General features: G+C 31.7%; 1 protein-coding gene across 1 annotated transcript in view; it reads right to left on the reverse strand.

Moving 5' to 3' along the window:
• Window positions 1-12,531: 12,531 nt before the first annotated feature.
• Window positions 12,532-24,929, reverse strand: part of LOC127736649 (guanylate cyclase soluble subunit alpha-2-like) — a 32,785-nt gene continuing 20,387 nt past the window's right edge. Inside the window, exons 7-10 of the mRNA XM_052247207.1 lie at window positions 24,760-24,926; window positions 19,730-19,873; window positions 18,600-18,754; window positions 12,532-14,599 (exon numbers count right to left, since the gene is read on the reverse strand). Coding sequence (XP_052103167.1) covers window positions 14,401-14,599; window positions 18,600-18,754; window positions 19,730-19,873; window positions 24,760-24,926 — 665 coding nt within the window. The 3' untranslated portion in view covers window positions 12,532-14,400. The remainder of the gene's footprint in view (window positions 14,600-18,599; window positions 18,755-19,729; window positions 19,874-24,759; window positions 24,927-24,929) is intronic.

Here is a 24,929-nt window from a genome sequence, read left to right on the forward strand (position 1 = left end):
CACAGCTTTTTATTTAATCATAGAATGAAATATGACTATATACGGTGTGATAAAAAATATTCAAGCTATTTTGTATCTTGTATCAAATTTGTTTTATTGTCAAATGGGAATTGTGTCGAAGAAAGGGGGTAGGCGTATGATGCATTTTTTGCACAGCTTTTTGTTTAATCATAGAATGAAATATGACTATATAAGGTGTGATAAAAAATATTCAAGCTATTTTGTATCTTGTATCAAATTTGTTTTATTGTCAGATGGGAATTGTGTCGAAGAAAGGGGGTAGGCGTATGATGCATTTTTTGCACAGCTTTTTATTTAATCATAGAATGAAATATGACTATATACGTTGTAATAAAAATATTCAAGCTATTTTGTATCTTGTATCAAAAATGTCTTCGGTTGTGGATTTTTGGTGAAATATGTTAATTACAAACTCAAACGTAATTAAACAAAAACAGGAAAAAATCTGATCCGTCATAATATTATTATGAATCAACTCTGAGGGTTGAGAAAAAACTAATTATAGAATGTGTTGATATCAACAACTTTTTATTATTTTCATCAGTATATGTCATAATTCTATTGTTTTATCTGTGTCTGACAGTCTGATTGATAAATTTTCTGATATATAATTTCTGTACTTTAACATAGCAATAAGTTGTAACTTTCTGACAAATTATTGCCTTACATTTACATATGAATGGACTGATATAATGTAATTGCTGCAATTTTTATGAAGCAACAACACACAGACAGTTTCCAATGGAATATATGTGTACCATTATAATGTGCAAATAAAAGATGACTTTTCTGGACTTTTGCCACGCAAGTCGTTATTTTCTTATGAATAAAGACATTGGGTGTTCGTCCAAGCCAGCAATCCAACAATACAAACACCCTTTGAAGCCTCCATACAATCTGCAACCATTATTAGTATCTATATATACGGTGTGTAAAGTTCTTAACCGCAAAGTTATGCATACATTTAACAGAGAATATAATATGTGCTTGTGCATACGTACATGTATGTCTAGGAGAATTTTAAACCGTTTATTTTTTACCGTTTGTTATAGGTTTTATATGCATGTCTTTGTCTCCATTTGAAAATCGTTGTTTTTTTTTGGTATTTGTCTCAGAATTTCTGACTTGTCAACCCTTGCTGTTGTTGGTTCGGATACATCTACTATTATAATTAAACAATTGATCAAAAGCTTAGAATTACACTTCGGTGGTAGGCATTGACAGTATATACTCATGATATCGAATTTAATCCCGTTGGAAACAAGCTTTTCCTGGGTGTCCTTTGATTTTTTTCGTTGGATTGCTATCTCATATCGCACATCTCATTTTATTCATTTTGACGGAGGTTATGAAACAAATTTTTATTAACATTCTAGAACTAGAACTAGAAGACGATTAATATATACCAATATGTGGCTACATTCTAAAAAAAATCCTAGTCAACGATTAGTATAAAGATCTTTGACATACATTCTACATAAACAAGTCTTAACGAAGATCCATTTTAGACATTACTGTATGGTATAAAATGAAAACATTGAAAGTAGAATATACGACTTATAAGAAGCAATTTTCGTGTCAGGAACCAACCCTGTTAATGACGTAACCATGCAATCCAACGGTACACATCATCTGTAATTTGTTGACCTTTCTACCCAAACCTTGATTTTTCTTCTCTGGTAACTCTGAGGTTCATATAGCGTGAACATGCACGAGCGTAACGTATTAATTGGGAGAATTGGAAAGTTGAAATCAACACCTTGTCATACCGAGATTCTATTTTGAAGTTCTAATTCTGTGTCAATATCGAGGGAAAGATCACGATATGAAGTAGACCTTCTACTTTCGGTAGTAACCTTAATCTTTAGTTCATTGGGATATATAGGTGCAAACACTACCTTAAATGTGAGTTATTGAGTGACAGGCCATTAATACACATGTATATCTTAAATGTGAGTTATTGAGTGACAGGACATTAATATACATGTAGATCTGAAAGGGAACTTATAGAATTTACAAGATGCTTTTTTAACTTGACTTTGAGAAGGCTCTGAATGAATTCTGCTTCATATTTCAAAAGATAAGAACACAAACAAGTAACCTCTGACCTTTAAAAACCTACGAAAATAAGAATTAACATATTGACTTATGCTCATCACTTGCTCGATTTATTTTTAATTATCACTGATGTTTTATCCGTCTACATAAGATACGAGACAATGTCCATCTTCTCGCCGTGATTAGAGTTGAAGACAATAGAAAATTTACTCTTCACCAAAACTAATATATAAAGATGAGATCATCAATCACTGTCAAATCGTTATCTAGTAAACACAGTCTTCTTCTTGACAATAATGCTGACGTTAACACAATTTGTGGCAATGTTTTATGGAAACACAAACAGTTATGAATTAATCAATGAAGACAATATAGGGTTTCTGAGAATATAAAATATTAATACAATCAAAATGATGAAGGCATAATAAGTTTATCGCAAAAATTCGTTAAATAAGACGTTGAAAATCTTGTTGCCACCAGTAGTCTATTTTTGTTGGTTATTTGATGGCCGTTAGTAGTTTAAAGTAATAAAGTAATGAAATGTCCTCGTAGCATTTGATAGCAAGTCTTTAAACACTAATTTTAAATACCACTTTAGCACAAAGAGGACTGATGAATTGGATAACAATACATTGCATTCTCGTGCATGTCATCCCCCCACCAATCTCGAAGACGTCATTTCCCTCCCACATTATAAGTCATCATCGGAATTAGAGAATCAATCCATGTCCTTAAAGACTGAATGGACAAATACAGCTAGCTACAGTAACGCATCTTAAAATGTAGAATCAAGTCTTCGTCTTTAAGGTGAAAATGGACAAATGCATCGACGAATTCAAAACAGCATACTGCAACTAAATACATGGAAGTTTTAACAAATTAAACATAAATTTGTTAGATAAAACCGAATATGTGGATGGATGGATGGACGAAGGAATGATTTGAACTGATGTAGAATAAATATTACAAGTCAAAATCATATAGAACATGTATGTGTATTACAAGTTTTCTCGGTTTTTGTTGAGGAGGAGGAGTTTAATGTTTTATTATGATACCGTCTGTTTTAATTTTAAGTAAGGGTTTTTAATTAATTCTTGATATATTCATACAGGATACAAACCATAAATAATCTAAAATTGAACAGCTATAAAATAAATGGTTTTCATGTATTTAGTTGCTTCATTGTCTATCTATCTGTTTTCTGAAAGTTTTTAGAACTTATAACATTTTAAAAAAATATGCTTCGTTAAATCTTGCAATCTTGTGTAACTTGGAAGCAAAGACGTTTTAAGTGAAAACATTAGTTTGCTTTGGAAGGGCATTGTAGTTCACTCCTCGTACCCTCATTGTATAACTTTAAGTGATATTGCACCTCCACACATATATTCGAGCACTACAATTAAGGCTTTTAACCATTTCCTTTTCTGTCAATATGTACAATGGGCTGTGCCAACAATTTTCTTGGTTATCATACTTATTAACAGTTATAGTTGTCTTTGAAAAAGGCTGGATGTAGTAGGTTAACCGACAAGATCAAACATGACCTTTTTAAAATATACTAGTAAAACAACCGATAAAAATAAAATGATATCGCACAGTCTGTCAAATAACGATAACTTCGATTATGATCTGTGTCCCCCTGTTTGCTTGTTTTTTTTTTTTCTAATATTTGCATCAGTTTTCTTCTATTAAAGGCTATCCAGAATGTTATTAATATATGCTTGCTATGTGAACTGATATAAGGTTTTGTTTGTCAGTTTTATACAAGCTGAATAATCTTTTACATGTTAACATTTGTTCATCTTTTAGTATGATATAATTCATGAACGAAAACCTTTTATATCTGTATTGTAACTGTTGCATACCGTGAATCTTCCATTACGCGAAATGGTTTTTCTGCGGGACTAATTTACATGTGACATACACATTTGTTTAAATCTTGGAACGTATCAATAATGTCTTTTCAGATCTTAATGAAACAAGTGGCTGCCTATTAAGTTCTACATTTTCTTAATGACTTTAAATGCACTCTGCTATATAAGACATTAGCTAACATCCGATTGAGTAAACCATAGCACGATATTGTGACAAGGACCGGAAGTGCGATAAGTAATAGCTGTAGTACCGAATGTCCATGGTGTTATAGTTCAGTTCCGAATGTCCATGGTGTTATAACTCAGTGCTTTATATCTTCCGTCAATGATTGTAACCTTTTTGTAGAAAAAAGGGGGTTTGGTTTGATTACTTATGTAACAAGTATCCACAATACACAAAAAAGACGATGATGTAAACTCTACGACCTTCAACAATGAGCAAAAACACATAATGTATAGTAGCTATAAAATGTGAAACAAATTCAAAAGATAAAATGCATGGCCTAATCTACGCCGACAATATATTTGTACGGGTGCTTATTAAATTTGCATGTAATGAAAACGAAATAAACATTTTTAAAACTATGTTGCGATATTTAGAAAATCTTTTTTCCAACTTATTTGTGATTCAAAAATACGGGAAAATGTTCATTGTTTTCTCTTTGTTTTTTAGTCATTATTCACATTCTTAATCCATATTGCAAACAAGAAGAATTTAAGTGGCTGGGGAGATATATAACCAGAAGTTTACAGGTTATTATTACTTGCAACGTCAGTTGTATTTTGAATGATTGCTTGTTATTGATTGTTGTTTACAATGGTAATGATTTCGTACATATTTAAGATGAAAAACAGATTAACAATGAATTCAAATTATAAGTTCTACGTAGTGGGAAGTGGGTCGACTTGGATGAAGTTCGGGAATTTTGACTTTCACTGGCAAATGAAGGTATATTGGATACGGATAGAAATTTACACTTACGGACCCCAAAGTATGGTTACAAGGGTTTATCAATGTGAAAACATTAGATTCAAAAAGAGAGGCGAAAGATACCAAAGGGACATTCAAACTCATAAGTCGAAAATAAACTGACAACGCCATGGCTAAAAAAGAAAAAGACCATCAGACAAACAATAGTACACAAAACACAACATAGAAAACTAAAGACTTAGCAACATGAACCACACCAAAAACTGGGGGTGATCTTAGGTGCTTCTGAAGGGTAAGCAGATCCTTCTCCACATGTGGCACCCGTCGTGTTGCTCGTGTTAGCTCAAATCCCGGTAATAAGTCCAATTCGATAGGTCACATTTGGGGAAAAGGGGACGGGTTTGTAGTTACGACATTTGGAACATATCCGCTATCATTTGTGAAAGGGATATTCCATAAAAGGTCAACCATTTCGTGATGGCGTCCGTAAAATTTACGAAGGGATGATTTCAACTTCACCACTCGGAACTCTTGGTTTAATAGCTTCCTTGTGAGCAACAACCCTCTATCAACGAAATCATGATACGAAATACAATCCCAAGTCACCCTTCCAACAAGGTACAGCTGCGCATATATACAATTTTTAATCGTGAAACGGTTTCTAGAACGTGTTTGCTTCTTCGAAATCAAAGTAGCTTTCTTTCTTACGTGTTTTATATTTTCACTTCGAAACCAGACGTGTTTAAATTGTCTTATTATAGAACAAAAAGTAATTCATTTCGACCATAGCTTAATGATGATTTAAACACGGTAAATGCATTATTTGTGAATTTTTTTTTTATCTTGCATTTGCACGGGAATACAATTTTACGAATTAGTTGAGTCCACCAATGACATTGTTAAACAGAACACACAAAACAGTTGTTTAAATTTGCCTAAGTGTTCTCTTTTACCTGAGTTAGCTCAAGCACAGTACATATTAACTACAAAATGGCGCGATTCAGGACATATAATTCAATATAAACATGGGTGGTTTTATGTGTTTGTACGCTGTAAATAACTACGGTTTTGGTTCGTCTGAAGTTCGGGCAATAATCAAATTTGGCAAAGTTTATTTAACATCTAACAATCAGGAGGAATAACTAATTGTTGTTCCCATGGCATATTTTCGTATTGACGAATCTTTCCCGTAATGATCCAAATATCTAATTAGTCTGCTGCTAAGAGGAGGTCAGTAGGGGTGTCAGTAGTAATAGTCCCTCGTGATTTGTTGACAGTATATGCTATTATCACGAACGATGGGACACGAACAGTTAATCTATTCATTTGGTTTATTGATTAGTTAACTGGTTTTGTCTTGATTGAAATACGTGTACGTGTCCTGATAAACGTCTCATGGGTTACAGAATTGTTATAATATTGGAAGTTAACCGCAAAATTTAGCACATTGTGATAAATGTTGTTAAATGAAATATCACTTTTCAATATTGTTCGATAACTTTAGATATATTAATAAGTGTCTGTGATTGTTCAAGTTGACGGAGGCGGTTATTAACTACATGTATTGATTGTTTAAAAAACTGCTTAAGTACTCTTATTTACAAAATGCTTCTCTTTCAAATCCCAACTGAACACTAAACAATCTCTGGAAATCAAATAGAATAAAAGCTTCAACTATAGAACATGATTCCTCAAGTGACCATCGACGTCACATTTAATACATTATATTTTTTCTATCATTTGGCAATTTAGAGTGCAGCATATAATGTATGAATGTAGGCAATAAGTTAAACACTTATACAGCAATAGCGAGATACGAATATCTTTATTGTGATAATTTAAAGAAATATAAAGGGAAATATTTTACATTGATTTGGTGGGTTGACATCTATGTTTACTAATAATCAAGAATACTGTCAAATCATTGACATTCCAATGGGTACCAAATGTGCCCTTTTATTTGCAGATTTGTTTCTTAACTCTAATGAATCGCAACAGCAGAAATGCTTAAAAAAATGCCATTTAACAGTACCTGTAGAAATAAACAATCGAAATTCATGCACTCTTTCTAAATAAAAAAATAGAAGTTGTTTTTGTATTTTTGAACCTTGATATTAGAATTTTCTACAGTAATTTTCATATAAAAATTCACAACAAACGGGACGACTTTCCTTGATGATTTTACGCTACCTCCTTGTTATAGCTTGTTCATTTCTCATGTTTTATTTTTTGTGTTTCAAAAGGGATACATGCATGTTTATCAATGACTTTTTAAGAATAAATATTATCTAAAATATAGGGATACGTGCAGGCATTGCTTTTTAATTGACTTACATATATTTTAGTGATAATTAGTGATTATTACATGATATTTAAGTCTTATATATGTTACAGGCATTTTCTTAATTTAGGCATTTTGTAAAATGCCTGAAAACATTAGGCAAAATGCCTATAAGATTTAGACAATTTATATAATTGACTAATTTTTCAGGCATTTAACATAATGCCTAGAAAAATTGAAAGACATTTCATCAAATGCCTGAATTATTTTATAGAATTTATATATTTAAATATGTTTGGCGTTAAATCTGGTCTTAGCACTACAACCACATTTGGTGAAACCCGGATCATGACTTTTTCAGCTCTGTCAACATTTTAACGTTTGAAAAACATGTGGTTTCGCAAACAGGACACGCATGAATATCTTCTTTTCATGTGTTTCCAAAAGATTCGAAGCATTATTAGCGTGATAAGATTGACTTGCATCTTTTGGGTTATCAGAGTTTTACTTCACAACCAAACACGACCTTGTATGGGGAATCCAATGCTTAAGAGGGGAATTATTTTTGCTGTGCAGCATGTATAAATTTGCATTATTTCTGAATGGGAACATTACATATGATACATTGTGTACTAAAAGTGCCACGCTCTCAAAACGTTAAGAATTCCTCTTCAAAGGTGGCCTGTTGGTAGGTAACATCTGTCCCTAACCAACATATACCTTCTCTTCAAGCATCAGTCAAAATTCTTGTCCCTTATCCGATCAATCCATTGTAGAACTTACTTATTTGATTTATTATTAATTTGTTCTCGTCCTAAATAAGCATAAAATATTTACCACTGAACGCAAACAAACAACAATCAGTCAATCAAACAACATCCTTCTTTTTCTCTTCTTTTTTTACAATATATTGTGTTTTTGGTCATATCTCAATGATACTCCTTTTTCCAAAAATTACATGAAACTGAATAGGCAATTTGTTGAATTTCGTTTAAACATTCAAGTCATTTTACAAAATGAAAAAAATAGAAATGCCTGTAACACATACATATTTTTATCAATTGTTTTTTGGCTTTAACTAGCTGTCAGTAATTGCGAGTACTCATAGATCTGTACTTATTGTCTTTTATGTTGTGGGGATGTATAAATACCCTGCCACGTCCGGTCTGTGTCTTTGTTACTTGTCTTTCTGCTTTGTATCGATCTGACGAGTTAAGCCCTTTACAACGAATTTTTATAGTTTGTTCATATGTTGTTCTAATACACCACTGCCCCAGGTTAGAGAGGGTTGGGCGCCCGCAAACATGTTTAACCCCGCCATATTCTGTATGTGCATGTCCCAAGTTAGGAGCCTGTAATTCAGTGGTTGTCGTTTGTTGCTGTATATCATATTTGTTTTTCGTTCATTGTTTTGTACATAAATCAGGCCGTTAGTTTTCTCGTTTGAATTGTTTTATATTTGTCATATCGGGGCCTTTTATAGCTGATTATGCGGTTATGATTTTGCTCGTTGACGATGGCCGTACGGTGATCTATAGTGTTTCACTTCTCCTTCATTTGGTCTCTGTTGGAGATATGTCTCATTGGCAATCATACCACATCTTATTTTGTTAGATTTACCTCTACACCGAGAATCTCTTATTTTTGATAAAAAAGGATATCTCCAGTTCAACATTTTACTGCCCTTTTATAAGAGTTGTACAACACATATTTGAATCAATAAACTAATCTTCAGTTTGAAACCCTATACTAAAATGTTGTCTTTTCGTTTTGTTTTTGAATTCAATATCGAAATTCACATGGACGATTTCACAATATCGCAGTTTTCTAAATGTTTGTAATGTTGCTGAATGAAATATTCTCGGTTCTCTAACATAAAGCGGCAAAATACTAGTGTGTAAGAAAGCATGATGTCTATCTACACCTGTATATACCTGCATATTAAGTATTTGCTTTCAGTACGTGGGATAATCCCTTTTTCTATGCGTTATAAACTATATAGTGCTGTTTTAATTACATATTCGTGCACTTTTCTTGTTCGTAAAACTGTAAAGCTATGATTTGTATTGTACGTTTTTCTTTGTCATATCAATGTCGAATTTATAAAAGAGTACTTACAGAATTAATTCATCCTGACGCATGATGATGTGCCTGTCCTAAGTTTAGCGCAGTAATTGTCTCTTGTTATGTTTATTGTGTCTATTAAATATATTCACAACCTGCATGTCACCTTGGCGATTAAGAGCTTCATTGAAACGACTTGTGGTGTATGGAAATGCATATTGCTTAAGACGTTATGGTGACATATGAATGTCTTTTTGTGTTGTTTGGGTTTTCTTTACACAACTTGTGTACATCATTATTATGGGTAACGTTTGCAACATTCTCACTGTCAGTTTCAATATCAAGGTGTTAAATCTCTTTAAAGTGCGTTTTCTCAATACTAACTTGATTCTGATATTCTGTCAGCTTCATGTACCTTGAAAGTAGAGTTGGTTTAATTTTCAACGAAGTTCTTCCATTCTTATCATCAATCTTTAATATTTATGTAGTATAAGGTTTGTAGCAATATAGTCTTCCAACTCGAGTATTAAAGATAGAAATGAAGTAACTCGGAACTATAATTTCAGAGATTCAATCATTAGTACATGTACTATTGAAAAGTACTTCGCTGAACTAGTATACATTATTGTGTAGGGGTTGAAGCTCCACTCCGGCTGCGGTATTTTCTCGCTACGTTGAAGACCCATTGGTGGCCTTGGGCTGTTTTCTGCTTTTTTGTCGGGTTGTTGTCTCTTTGACACACTCCTCGTTTCCATTTTCCATTTTCTATTCTATTTTCTATTTAGTCGTCGTCACAGTGATTTTGAATGATTACTATTCGTGTTGGACAATACTCTGTCATTATTAAGTAATGCATATTCTGTACATAGTAACAAATGGGAAAGTACCTTTTAAAATGCTATAATCTTTGAAGTCAAACATCACGCAAGTGTCAGTTTAATTTTGCCTTCCAATAAATTGTGACACTATCGCTTAAAGTAATTTCCTTATTATGGAATATAACACCTATTTTATATATTCTACTGATTATTTGTTCAATGCGTTTAAGATTTCGCATTACGAATTAGGACGAGTAGAGTTCTTATGAAATAAAAAATCATCATTTATTTATAGCCACAGGTACTGTATATTTATTTCATAATAGCTTTCCATTGTCTATAGACGGCTAATTTTTAAGTTAATTGATACAGAAATATAATTTTGAAAGGGACGACGAAGATAGCTAGTGGGCAGTATAACAAACATAGGATGACGAAAAACAGACAATATCGTGACAAACAGATAAACAGACAATACCGTGACAAACAGACAAACAGACAATACCGTGACAAACAGACAAACAGACAATACCGTGACAAACAGACAAACAGACATATAAAGCAGTCCATAATTCTCATAAAACTAAGGATTGAGAAGTTAAAACCCCTACCAAAAAACCGGAGTTTAAATGTATTTTATAGTGATTAAGATTATAACACAATGTTGACTGCTGTACCCCAATGTTTGACATTTTTACCTGTTATGTCTATTTGTTTTGCTCACACATTGTTGTCGATACAATGGAATTCTATATGACTGTCATACAAGTGAGAGGTTTAGCTAGCTATAAAACCAGGTTTAATGCACCATTATCTACATAAGGAAATGCCTGTACCAAGTCAGGAATATGACAGTTGTTTTCCATTCGTTTGATGTGTTTGAGCTTTTGATATTGCCATTTGATAAATTAAAGGACTTTCCGTTTTGAATTTTTCTTGGAGTTCGGTATTTTTGTTATTTTACTTTTTAAAAGTGTAGATGAGATCAAGTCACCAAACTTTGGATGAATTATTCAGAGAGAGACATAATTTATATCGCTGAACGTGAATTTAAAGGATAATGTCGGTTTCTTTTCGTTCTTTTTGAGAAGCTCCTATATGAAATCTATCTTATACGAACTAGAAGGCAAACAAAAGAGAGCAATTGATTATCACAGGAAAGCCGGTAGTTAGTTCAAAAACGTCATCCAGAATATCAAAAAATGTCATTCAATCATCTTGATGATACCAATTTCACAGAACATTTTATCTCAATCGGAGCAGTTTTTCAATTTGTCCCTTCCAAACACAAAACATTTCTATCTGCGTGGGTCATTCTTTTTTTTTTATCAAACACAGCTTCAGTAATTGTTTCAATATGTCTTTAGGTTTAGAATTTAAAGGAAAGATCAACAAGGACTTAGAAAAGAGAGGCGAAAGATAACAAAGGGATATTCAAACTCATAATTCGAAAATAAACTAACAACGCCATGGCTAAAAAAAAGAAAAAGACAAACAGACAAACAATAGTACACAAAACACAACATAGAAAACTAAAGACAGAGTAACACGAACCCCACTTTAGTACACAATAGAGTAAAGGAAGATCTGTTTCTTTATTAGTATCTATATTGTATAAATACTATGTGTTTCCTTGGTTTCTAACATTGGTATAAGGACTGTGGCTCTACACATGACTATGGGACAATTTTACATTTCTTTTATGACACTTCTGTTTTCTAACGACCGTTTACAATGTAATATAGTAGTGTTTTCTCTATATCGGTGTCCTTGTATGTACTCTCTTGTTGAAAACATCCTTTCGAAGAAGGATTACGGACTCTATCAGGATTCGGTGTATGTGTAAATCCCCTTCTCTTATCGACGAATGTGATATTACCGAATGAAACTTATCACCGGACTTTTACTTGCATGAGCAACACGACGGCAGCTGAAGCAGGAACGTCTTACCCTTCCGGAAGACCTGGGTTCACCACAGGTTTTTCAAATGTACAATGAGATGAAGATTAAACTATACTACCTTTCTTCTATATTTCAGTATTCTGTTATTTAACTTTCCTTTCTTCTTTATTTCAGTAACTTTAATTACACTAATTATAGGATTTTTCTCCTTCTCTCTGTTTGCCTTTATGGGTTTGTCTCACCCTCTATAAATGCACAATGAGATGAAGATTCTATATTTCAGTATTTAGTTATTTAACTTTCCTTCCTTATATATTTCAGTAACTTTATTGACACTACTAATAGGATTTTCGCCTTGGCAAAAGACGAAAAACAACCAAAAGACAAACAACAGTATGCAAAACACAACAGAGAAAACTAAAAGACTGAGCAACACAAACCCCTCCAAAACCGGGGTGATCTCGGGTACTCTGGAAGGACAAGCAGATTCTGTTCCATATGTGACATCTGTCGTGTTGCTCATATAAGTACAAACAGTAACATACGTTTTTTGCTAAGACTTCAAACAAACAGACACACATATAAACCTTGACTCCATCATCAAGACAGGAAGAAATTATTTATCTTTATTTTTATAAATTACAAAAAAAACGTAATAATGGTCAGAAAAGAAAAATACATATACGTACCTAAGTGTTCATGCTATACGATTTTAAGGTATTCAATCTTGAAATATATATTCTTGTATTAATCAAATTCAGTGTTGAAAACTAAAAATGAACATGTTATTACGGTTAATAAATAGAGTATTGTCTTTTTTCACCCCTTATAACTTTGAATTAGTAACTTTTTGTCAGTTATTTATTCTTTTTAAGAAGACAAATACAAACAATATAAATAGAGTTATTTCTTTATAATTTAGTTCACCGACCATAACATAATCTTGAATGGACATCATAAAGTATAATAAATATTCTTTAAAAAAAATGGAAAAAAAAATTGTGTAACACTATCTTTTAAGACACATTATGATGAATGGACATTCCCTAAATGCAAGAAAAATCATTCAACATTAAAATTAAAGGAGGAAGTAGTTTAGAGGCAACAGTAGTTAACCGATGTTTAAGTCTCATAAATCAATTAAGAAGATAAAAATCAAGGTAAACATAAAAAACTGAGGAAATCGAATGAACTTCAAAAGGAGCGAGATAAGATGCGTCGACAGGTTAAACAATTATTAAATGAAGTGAGTAGAAAGACTAAGTATTAACAAAGTTTTTTGATGCAATGACCAAATATTAAGACGTGTTAAATATTCAAAGGTTTTTTTATTCTTTTCAAAAAGTCAATACGAAAAATGAAATTAAGGGTAAAATATCCTTATTGTTAAATAAACTCATCATAGAAACCAGACTTTAACTTTTGTTCGCCAGACACGCGTTTCGTCTAAAAAAGACTCATCAATGACGCCCGAATCAAAAAAGTTAAAAAAAAAAAAAGCAAAACAAAGTACGAAGTTGAAGAGCGTTGAAGACAAAAAAAAGCGCAACATGAGCTGTGAACTATCTATCCATGATATTGAAATATCCCTCAACTAATCTTATGTATAACAAACTCGCAGCTTTTTCCCAAACTCTTTGACTGGCGAGCAAATCATAAACATGTATGAAAGTTATTCACAGTTTATATAAAAATGAATGTTTGCAAAGGAGAACCAAACAAATATTTCATAATATACATTGTACAATGTTTTAAAATACTAATTTATTATATGCTTTAAAAAGTGTCATATATTTAAATAGTATACATATATGATTGTCGACTGTTCTATTACAACTTACAAAATGCAAACAAGTATATAAACTAAGTAGTTTAAATAAAAACTATAATATACATAACATGATTTATAAATTATATTCATATTTTTTAATCTATAAACTATAATATCATATTTTAAATAATAAATAATATAAAAAGAATACAAAATATTTATCACACAATTAACTAAATTAACAAAAAAGAAAAGAAAATTCACATATTCACATTTCATCACATTTACGGATTTTAGGAGTATAAAACGTTTCTGGTATTAACTTTTTGTGTGGATGTCATTTAAACGTTTATTGTTTTACTGTTTGAATATTTTTATGTTAAACTGTAGTTTTTTTCCCTGCCTTTTTGGAGCCAATAACTTAAAGCTACGGCAGGAGTATTTTGGTGTTTAAATCTTAATATACACATCTAATATTGGTTTAACACTACCTACAATTTCATGTTCTAACAAACAGTAATTTTGTAAACGATGCTTTTATTAAAAACAAATCATTCACACTATCAAATCGAATATCACCAGACAACTCGTTGGGTAAACACCAATCGGTTACGATCCACAACATTGTATTCAAAGTTTTATATTACCCGTTGACTATTGCATAATTTCTATTTGATATCCTACGTTTTTGTTTCATTGCAAATTGGCAATGTTTTCAACGCAAGTGTGATATGGTCAACATCTTTGTCCTTTGAAGCTCCAGGATAATTGTATCCATCGAGGAAGTAACAGACACCAGGAATATTTTCAGGAAAGCCAGCAGGTAAGTCTTCTCGTGACCTTGGAGTGAACTTAAACCCATCAACATTTTCAATGTAACTAGAAAAAAAAGACTTATCTGATAGTCGCAATATCAACACAATACTTAAAAAATAAAATAACATATATCTTCCCAAGAGCAATTAAACCTCTTATTTATTATTGTATTTCTTATAGATTGTCTCAGCCATATTTGGAAACCTTTTCAGAATTTTTGCTTTTAATGCTCTTCAAATCCGTTTTTTTCATGCTTCCTTATTTTTTTTCGCTTTGTCATAATCCTATGCTGACCATTAACATTTCCTTTTGTACTTCTCCCAATAAAATATCGTATTTGTGCTCATCAACTTCGTATTTGATTTGGCTTTCCAACTGTTTTGTTTGAACGACACTGAAGAGTGTCATAAATACGAATAACTGGTGTACCAAATTGTAAGCCTGATATCTTTGACTAGTTTTTTTTAAATATGAACAAGAACACCTTAAGGTTACACTTCGGTAAATATAGACAATGCAATTTCCCATGTGAACTCCTTTTACGGCTAAAGCTGTGCCATTTTTACTATGAAGTTTCGTAAATAAAATATAACATAGAATGGAAAGTTCATATGCACTACTATTTTTTTCAAAGTTCAAAACATAGGGCTGTGCGGCATATTTTCAACATTTATATGCCCCGAACTTCTAAGAGTTCAAATTTATACTAAAATTCGGTACGACCCCTCCCTTCACTTTGGGTCTTCCTCAGAAATCAATTTTGTCGATATCCATGTGTATTTATTCTGGTATATACCCAATTTATGTCTCTATGAGATGAAACATAGAGATCATATCTGGGAACCAGTAGGTAAACAAAACAAAATATCTATGAATATTATATATCTCCCCAAAAGAGGCGTGGTTTGTGAAACAGCTGTATTTACCAAGTGCAACTTTAAAAAAAATATGCTTAAATCAAGACGCAATTTTATTGAAAATCTGTAACACACCCAACAATAAAAGAGAATTCATTGCCTAAAACTTCTGTGACATTTCTCATTTTTTTTAGTTTTTTACCAGTGAAATTAAAACTATTAATTTGATGCGTCCAAAAAAGTCTTTTGGAATCGGAAGCCTCAATCGTCGAATAATAAACTAATCTACATGTTGCTTTCAAACATGATTATGTTTGAATATATTCTGCATTCAACGGTTGTTGTTTTTGTGTGTTTTCTTTCATACTTGCATATCTTTAAAAGAAATAAGCATCGCACAAATATATGCACCATATACATTCAAAAGATTCACTATTTCAGAATTCATGTTGGCAGTCTTGATAAGTCTTTATTGTATAAACTGTTGATTATTTGGAATTGCGGGAAAAATCGTGAGTAAAGAAAGTCCTGAAGTAAAATATCTCGTCTATCCGATTACAGTTTCAGTGTAAGAAGTGGTATATGCCTTTGGCAGTTAATATTGTATTAATTAGGATTATTGAATGTTGTGTGGCAGTGTGAAAAAAAGAAAATTGACTAGACAAAAATTAATTAAAAGATAATAAGATAAAAATTATACTGTCATTCTTCATATAGTGTAGCATGGGTATGCTAATACATTTTTATACTTTTATGATTAAATTGTACACGAGTTTAAATTACATCAGAGATTGCAAAAAAATATTCCGAGCAAGATTGAACTTTTTTTCTATTGTAAATCAATTGAACCATCAAAATATTCCTACAGCTAAAGGAATTACTGTAAATGAGATCTCAAATTAAGTTTCGAATTTAGATTTTTAACCGGATTCACAGACACGATAATGGCTTTTCCGTAAATCATTGTAGGATAATAAGGGATATGATTATAGAAACAGGAAGGAAATGTCTTTCCTGATCTCTGATTAAAACTCTCTTGTTTTCCATATAAATAATGCATACATAACAAATTATGATTCACACAAAAAGAAGGCAAAAGATACCAAGGGGACAATTATAGTACCTGAAGAATAACAGAAACTACTATGGTTAAAAGAAAAACGACGAAAAAAACCAAGTCTACAAATAAAAGTCTGACATCACGTACCCTACCAACAGCAGTGGTGATATCATGTGGTTCAGAAGGGTAAACAGATCCTGCCTTACTAGTAAAACCTGTCGTGTTGTTCATGGCAGGTAAAAAAAAACAATGGGAAATCTCATTCGGAGATGTCATATTAAGAAGGATATAGGTTACAATACACCATTAGATTTTATGAGCGCAGCCATTTTATGAGCATAACATGGTATTCAGAATTAAGAGTATAGCTAATCCTGATTGGTTGATATGTGCGCCCGTTATTTTCTGTTATTAGAGACTTCGTGCATTCTGCATTATACCAAAGGCCAAATAAATTATTTTCCTTAGCCCTAACGGAACTGAGATGTCTTTTAAAAGCTAGGATGAGACACGTATTTTTTAGTGCAAAATTGATAGGCATGGGAGATAAGTACAAATTACGCTTAGAAAAGCAACGCGAACCTATATTTTTTGGACCAAAAAATACTGTCCTAATAACTTTTTTTTAATTCTAGCAAGGTTTCGTTAAAAAAATCAACTTTCTAAAGTCTGTATCTCGAAAAAGGCTATCATTGTCGCCTATGGGGAAATTAATTGTTTATTTCAATCTATAGGACATGAGTGTAGCTACGATACTTATAACATATTATTGATAATCTTTGATATGGATAGCCTATAGCTGTAGGCCAATTCATTAAAGTACTAGAATAATACATTCAGATTCAGATTTTAAAAAATGTCAAGAGCAGTTTAAAAATGCACATCATTTGCCTTCATCTTAAAAAGTTAAAGTGTTTACCTTTAGAATCGTTGTTATATATTCAGACCCTAAAAACCCTTCAATTAAATTTAAAGCACTTGCATTAAAGGGAAATATTAATTCGACTTGGAATTGTACTTTCATTCCTTGAATTCTTAATCCAAAATATTCATACAAATTTCAATGAATTAACATTTTTCTTAACTGTCGGCATTTTGATGAGATGCTTTGCAAGCTTCCAATATTTCATTGAGAAAAATCTTCAGAAATTATTGTATGGTTTGGTTACATTGTAATTGATCTAAAATAACATTCGATCCTAGGCAAATAAATATACTAGACAGATGGCTTACATTATCTGATATTTGAAAGTATCATTCTGGCTTCCGAAATGATATAGATTACGATTAACAGCTCTGTTTAGGTACTTTTCAATTAGTATGTTTTAACCTTCTTTCATTTTAGCTTTTAATTTTCTAATAATATTAACTTTTCAAGCGGATGTGATACGTAATAAATTGTAATGTTGATGAATTTGATGTAGATGAAAAAGGTACTACGAAATTTCTAACACATACTACAATAAAAACTAGTCCGAACCGTTGTTGTACATATTGTATAGAAGTTACGGTTGCCTATAATTGCTTACATCCACTTCATTTGAACTTTGGTGGATAGTTGCATCATTGGCAATCATACCACATCTCCTTATTTTTTTATATAGTTTCGGTATTGTAGAAAACATTTAAAAATTCCATGATACATGTTGGTTCATATAAAGGTATCTTCAAACAATTTTGTAATTCCTAAAACAAATTTCTGTATATTTTTCCGGAAACTTCTATCATGCTTATCTTAAGACCAGTCCATGATTTTGTAACTTTTGCAATTGAATTTGAATAATTATAAGCATCTACAGAACAGTAAACTGTGTAAACAGCAAAGGTGGCATTTTTCATAGATAAAATTATATTGCGATGACATAAGAATATTTTCTGTATTTATGGTGGATAGATTTTTCTTCAAACTTTATGTTCAGTCATCTTTTAAGGTCAAATTGTCTTGATAAAAGGCAGTATAATGGAATACTCTAAAGGAAAACGGTAATCCGGTGTTATTTTGATACATATCGCACTGAAGGCTAAGCAGTGAACACAAGATTCTAGTATTCATTTTGACAGCTCATTGTTTTGTTGCTATCTTACAAACTTCATCATTTCATCTGCTTAGTTAATTTTGTAATATAAAATATGTTACATAAATTACCTGTATGTTGTAGGACTAATGTTAATTTTGGTTGCTTCACTTCCAGATTCAAATTTGTTTGCTAATGTCACATTGTTTCCGAACAAACAATATCTGGGCATGCGTACACCAACAATTCCTGCCAACACCGACCCACTATGTAATCCAATCCGCATCTGTAAAAATAAAATTAGATATAATTTATTATTTTAGTAATACAAAAGTATGTTATAAGTATTTGATAAATCGAACTTTGGAGTCTTTAATAACTCCAAAATATGGAGATTTCATTGAAGTATATACCTTGTGGTTTCTTGAAATCCTGGTTGCCCAGTTACATTTTATTACAGTTTTTACGTAATATAAGGTAACAACCGACTAGAAGTAACAGAAAGTAAGTAGTAATACACATCTCCAAAAAAGGTTTTTAATACGAGTTAACATATATAAAAATTATAACAGATTTACAGATTGCACAATTTAGTTAGAAATTATGTAAAATCATTTGCATATGTTGAATAAGAAAATCTGGAAAGGCATTATTTAGTTGATATAGGTTCGTGGGTTGTAACTTATAGTTTATCAACCTAAATTACTTTACATAGCACAAAATAAACGTTTATTCATTAGTAAATTCATCTAAGTTTTAAACGGCCATTTTGATCTAAGCATAATCTGAAAATTTTGAAACTAAGAACGTCTTGTAATGAGTTTCAACTATTTTTCAGGTATTTTTTCAGACATTTTGCTCGCAATCAATCCAGTACAGTTTAGTGACTTTTCAGATAATTCAGAATGTGGTTGTTTTGTAGAGGTAAAACAGCTACTTAACAGTCTGAACTTAAACTGAACAGATCTTAATTGACTGTAAGCATATTGTATGAACAGTACTGAATTAACCGCAGTGGAAGCGACTGAAAATTGACTGAAATACTGAATATGACTTAAACAAATATTGTTCAATCTTTTAAGAGCTGTTCACTTCAAAATGGGTTCACTAGTGAATAATTTTGAAAATAACTTCACTTCTTCTTGAAAAAAATTAGTTTAGTTCTCAATCTCACAAAATTCAGTGGTATGTCAACACATGTTATTTATTACCTTACTGGTAGTTAATCTTTTTGTAAGTTTGTATAAAGTGTCATCCTTACCCTAATCGTGTTCCCATCATGTGATTTTTCTTTACAGGCAGTGTCCATCATTCTTATTGCCATCCAAGCTATTTGCTGGGCATGAAATTTGGAAGGACGATGCAGCCCTCCAGCAACACAATAAGCGTCTCCAATTGTTTCTACCTAAAACACATATATGTATAATAAAAGGACGCGTGGAATATACTTCATTTAGAAAGCAACCAAAGGGAAAAAAAAAACATCTTTATATATTCTTGTTCTCTGAGGCAGGATACATCCAAAGTTAAAGTTGGGGTTGTCATGTGTAAGAAGGTTTTGGAAACACATTACCTCAGCAAGGATAAAGTTCGTTGAAAATACATATGTTCACCAGAATATTTTATTAAGTCTTCGGTTGGTAATTATATGGTTGAGACTAAAGGTCATATTTTTTTTTAGAAAAGTCTTCAGTAAAATAAAGCAAAAATTTTCCATTTTTTTATCATTTCATGCAAAAAAGTTCAAGTAACATACCAAACTCATAGGTAAATTCAAAAAGGGGGAAGTTCATAAAACTTGACAAAATAATAACGTTCTGGTAATAGATTTGCTAAAAAAATAGAAAATTATTTGAGGAAATATGGAAATGATTCTACAGTTAACGAAATATTTAGCCGGTCAAGAATTTTAAATGACAGAAACAAAGCCACATTCTAGAGGTTAAGAATATGGCATTGTTCATTCAAGAAGATTTCGGTCTTCGTTTGAGGTTTTATACATTTTTAATTAAATATCATTTATAAGCTTTAATTTTTTTGCAAACAGAAAATAAAGACAACCGCTTTATGACTTATCATTTGTAACAGACCCTTGGTTTTATAATTTTTTTTATTAAAAATTTAACTCTTTTTCTTAGACGCTATTTTTTAAATTTCTAAACCTAATTATTTGGCAAAAGCAAATTATTCTTGTATAGAGAGTTTAGTTTTATTAAGAAATGTCAGTGATACTTGCTTTGCAGAAAGTCAATTATATCAATTTGTGCTTCCTATTTCAATTTGGAAAATTACACCTACTCGAAACTATTTCGAGATATTGGACTCTTTGATGAGAGTTAAAAGAAATAATCTTCAGTGTGTAATTTAAGAATCTGATTAAGTTTGTTTGGATGAACGCGCTTATAGTGACTAGTCCTAATTATAATAATGTGTTTCATCTATGTAAATTGAAAATTAAATTTCAAACTCGCAAATAATTATATTTCAAATGGCAAAAGTAAAAGTTGAAAATGAGTTGAAAAGCATTAGGGATATAGAAATACAATCCTCAACAGTGTACAGTACTATAAAGTGCTTTCGATAAAATGAATTCCATAATGTTGTTTGGCTTATATATAGCCTGTAGTTTGCTGATTTTCAAATGTCGCTAGATATAAGTAAACAACAACAGTGATTTACCGATCTTCAGAACTCCATAAATTCGTTAATATACAAACAAAAACAACAACACAAAATTAAAGGAATCTAATGGACCCTCAAAAGAGCAAGACCGGGTACGTTGACATGGTAAATATCTCCTATTTTGCATGACCGCTCGTCATGCGAATATAAAATCAGACAAAATGTCACAATATGGAATTGACCACAATCGGTAAATGTACATCAGACGACTATGCTGGTATTTTGAAACCACGAAAACATGTATCTAGAGGGTTGAGACATGGATACGTAGTACTGGTTAACCAATTCATGATGGTAACCTTGAAACCGTGATGGTAACCTTAGAACCGTGATGGTAAACTTGGAACCGTGATGGTAAACTTGGAACCGTGACGGTAACCTTGGAACTTGTATAGCGTCGAATTCAGATTGTTAGCTGATAAATAAACTCATCATAGATACCAAATTTAAGTTTTGTACGGAAACGATTGTTTTGTGTTCAAATAACTCATCAGTGACGCTCGAATGAAAAAGTTAAAAAGGTCCAATAAAGTACAAAATTCAAGAGCATTTAAAGACCCAAAATTCTGAAAGGTTATTACTTTATTTAGTAGTAACTAATGCTAAAAGAAGTAAGTGAACTATTTTCATAACATACATTTGCTTTTCCCCGTTTATCATAAATTTTCCTGGTATTAAACACATATCATTTTGATTTAAGAACGTCATTGTGCGTTTTGAACCAATCTTGTTTTCTTTTGGTCCGTTAAATTTTGTTGCTGTTTTAATAAGTTATGTTGTTTGTAGTCATCTCTGTACTAATCATCGGACATAAATCTAAACTGGGTGATGAGAAGGAAATACGAAAAACAAATGTAGTTTCTTTCCCAAATTATAACCCAGATAATCGAACCTAAACAATATAAAGTGACAATTACAAACTTCACTAAGATAGTTTCCGGGCAGATAGTCGTACTGGTTAATTTGAAAAAGAGGGACGAAAGATACCAGAGGGACAGTCAAACTCATAGATCGAAAACAAACTAACAACGCCATGGTCATAGGAGAAGCAAATACAGCTTTCATCATTTTTGTATAATTGATTTTGCATGGTTAGAAACAAACAAAATGTCATTGCGTATGAGAAACTTTCGTATTATGAAGGTATGAAGTTAATGTCTATACCGAATAACGTGTCAGGTGAAAGCAAATTTTATTAAGTTGCATCCTGTTTGAAATTATAAACTGCTGCTGTTATCGAATCAACAAATAGAACTGTGAGTTATTGCTCACGAATGATACACCCGCTTTAAGTATCGAGTTGAGGAGTGATGCATCTGAAAAGGCATAACACATTATAGCAGTTCACACAAAGCCTGATACAAATTTCAGAAAGCTCTTATTGGTAGTTATTTTTAGAATTGCGACAAAAATTTCATACATGGCAATTATGGTTACGAATACATAAGTATTCGGTAAACAGTGAGTTCATGATCGATAAATCTGAAAACTAGTCCCAAGGTACTGGATGTTTATATAAAGCCTAATAACAAAATTAAAGAAGCTCTTATTTGAAGTTCTAGAAAAGTTCGACGAAAATGTAACGCATGCCCAATGTGTGTTAGAATATAAAAGTATTCGGGAAACAAGAAGTTGGGTAGCGATGAATCTGAAAACACATCACATGGTATAGCATGTTCACATGAAGTCTATCAAATTTAAGGAATCTCTAATTGATAGTTCCCAAGATAAATGCAACGTTAATTTCATTCATGTCCATTTGAGTTAGAATATATAAATATTCGGTAATTGTGAAATTGAATGATACAAATGCATCATAAGATAGAACATGTTCCCACAAAACCTGATAAGAAATTCCAGGAAGCTCCTGTTAAAAATGCGATGGAACTTTTATGAACAGCATAACGGCTCCTTCGATCGTGGGCATAATTATACATTTACATTCGGATTGATATCATTTTCAATGGCTTAGTGAGCATTCGAAGTCAGTGAAATTTAGTAAACAGTACATTTTCAAATGTTTAAATGGGTTTAAAAGGCAGAAATGTTTAAACCTCAGCACGAAAAATTATTAGGATAGAAAATGTCAATACTTGTACTAATGAAAAAAAATGAATACTAGTATACATCATAAATATATTCTAGTATTTTCTATTCTCTTACTTAACTAGTTAAGCTGCCTACTGATATAAAAAAGGAAAACGAAAGAAAGAAAGAATGAAAGAAAACCTAACAAACTGACAAAACAAAAAGAACTATACAAAAAGAAATAGCAGCAAAACGCTCGAAAGTTTCCCTAAAATAAAATGTTAATGCAAATGTCTAAGTATACACTTCTAAGTCAATTAGAACGCTTTTACATCGTCTCATTTCTGAGATTATCAACTTGGATAGAGCTAATTTTGTATAGAATATTAAGGTTAATGCTAGCCAAGTTAATTCATTTAGGAAAAGATAACAGTAGTCATGTGAAATAGTAATAGGTTTCCATAAAATATTGTATTATTAGATATTTCTAACACAAAAATGTAAACATTTACTGCAATTAACAACCTTTGTGTTGGACTATCTCTAGGATGAACTAGATTGGACAGATATAGTGATAATCAGGCGTAATGGAATGAACTGATGCACTTCTCGTTACTTCTATGGTCAAGTAAATCGGTTGATGACATTGTCACTATTTTTGTTATAATCATGTTATTTCTACCATAGAAATGGCTGCTGGAAAAATTGTTGAAAAGGATTTCTGTTACACGAGTGACAATAACAAAATAAGATTATTTATAATACAATAATAAAAAAACTTAACCAAATGTAGAAACTCAGTATCAATCATATAAATAGGAGAATTTAACTATTTGGCATCAATTCTTACTATTTGATTTGGGCAATGTACACATATTTCGTAACTAATGTGGTAGAGCTTCTTTAGATCAAACCATGCAGTTCAAAACATCCTATGTCCATCTATAGAGCCTACTTAGACTAAAATCTATTTCATTCAGGAAATGATTATCATGACAGATTTTGAGAAAATGAACGTGCAAACAATGTTTCAACACATTTCTTTCCTCCAGATTTGACTTTCACCATTTCAGAGGATGTGACTTGCATCAAATGACAAATAAAACGAATTGATATCAAAGAAATTGAATCGAATAATTTCTTTTTTTTAATATGGGATCATCAACTTTTATACCATAACTTTTAGTATGCAAGCCAACTATATTCTTCTTTTTTTCTTGCATTACATATTCCTTTTAACTGTTTCAATCTAATAAAACAAACCTGTAACAACTTCAAGGACTATCGTCATTTCAAGGCACGTGGTCATATTTTCATAAGCAACAGATACCGGTATAACATAGCACAACACTGATATTCAACATACGTATTTAACTTTTTAGACCATTAAACAAATAACTATTCATCCAGCAACATAATAGCCTTCAAGTCATTTGAATCCGATCTTGCATGTGGATTTACTTTCAAATTTGTATTTTTAACCACTGTAATCTTTTTGTGTATTGTTTTAGACTCTTTATCACTAGTAGTTTAGCATAGCCTGAAACTGGAATATACTGGACAAATAGAATTTGATGTTACCTTGTACACGTCAAGATCTCCACAGAAATGGTCAAATTGTGTATATAGAGAATTCAGCATATTTATCACGGTGAGCGGAGTACATGAAGAACAAATAGCAGTAAAACCAACGATATCGCTGAATAACATCGTCACTTCATCAATCTTCATCGGTTCTATTGTTTCGCCTG

Source organism: Mytilus californianus, unplaced genomic scaffold (genome assembly GCF_021869535.1).
Source record: "Mytilus californianus isolate M0D057914Y unplaced genomic scaffold, xbMytCali1.0.p SCAF_35, whole genome shotgun sequence".
In the NCBI taxonomy this organism is placed as follows: Eukaryota; Metazoa; Mollusca; class Bivalvia; order Mytilida; family Mytilidae; genus Mytilus; species Mytilus californianus.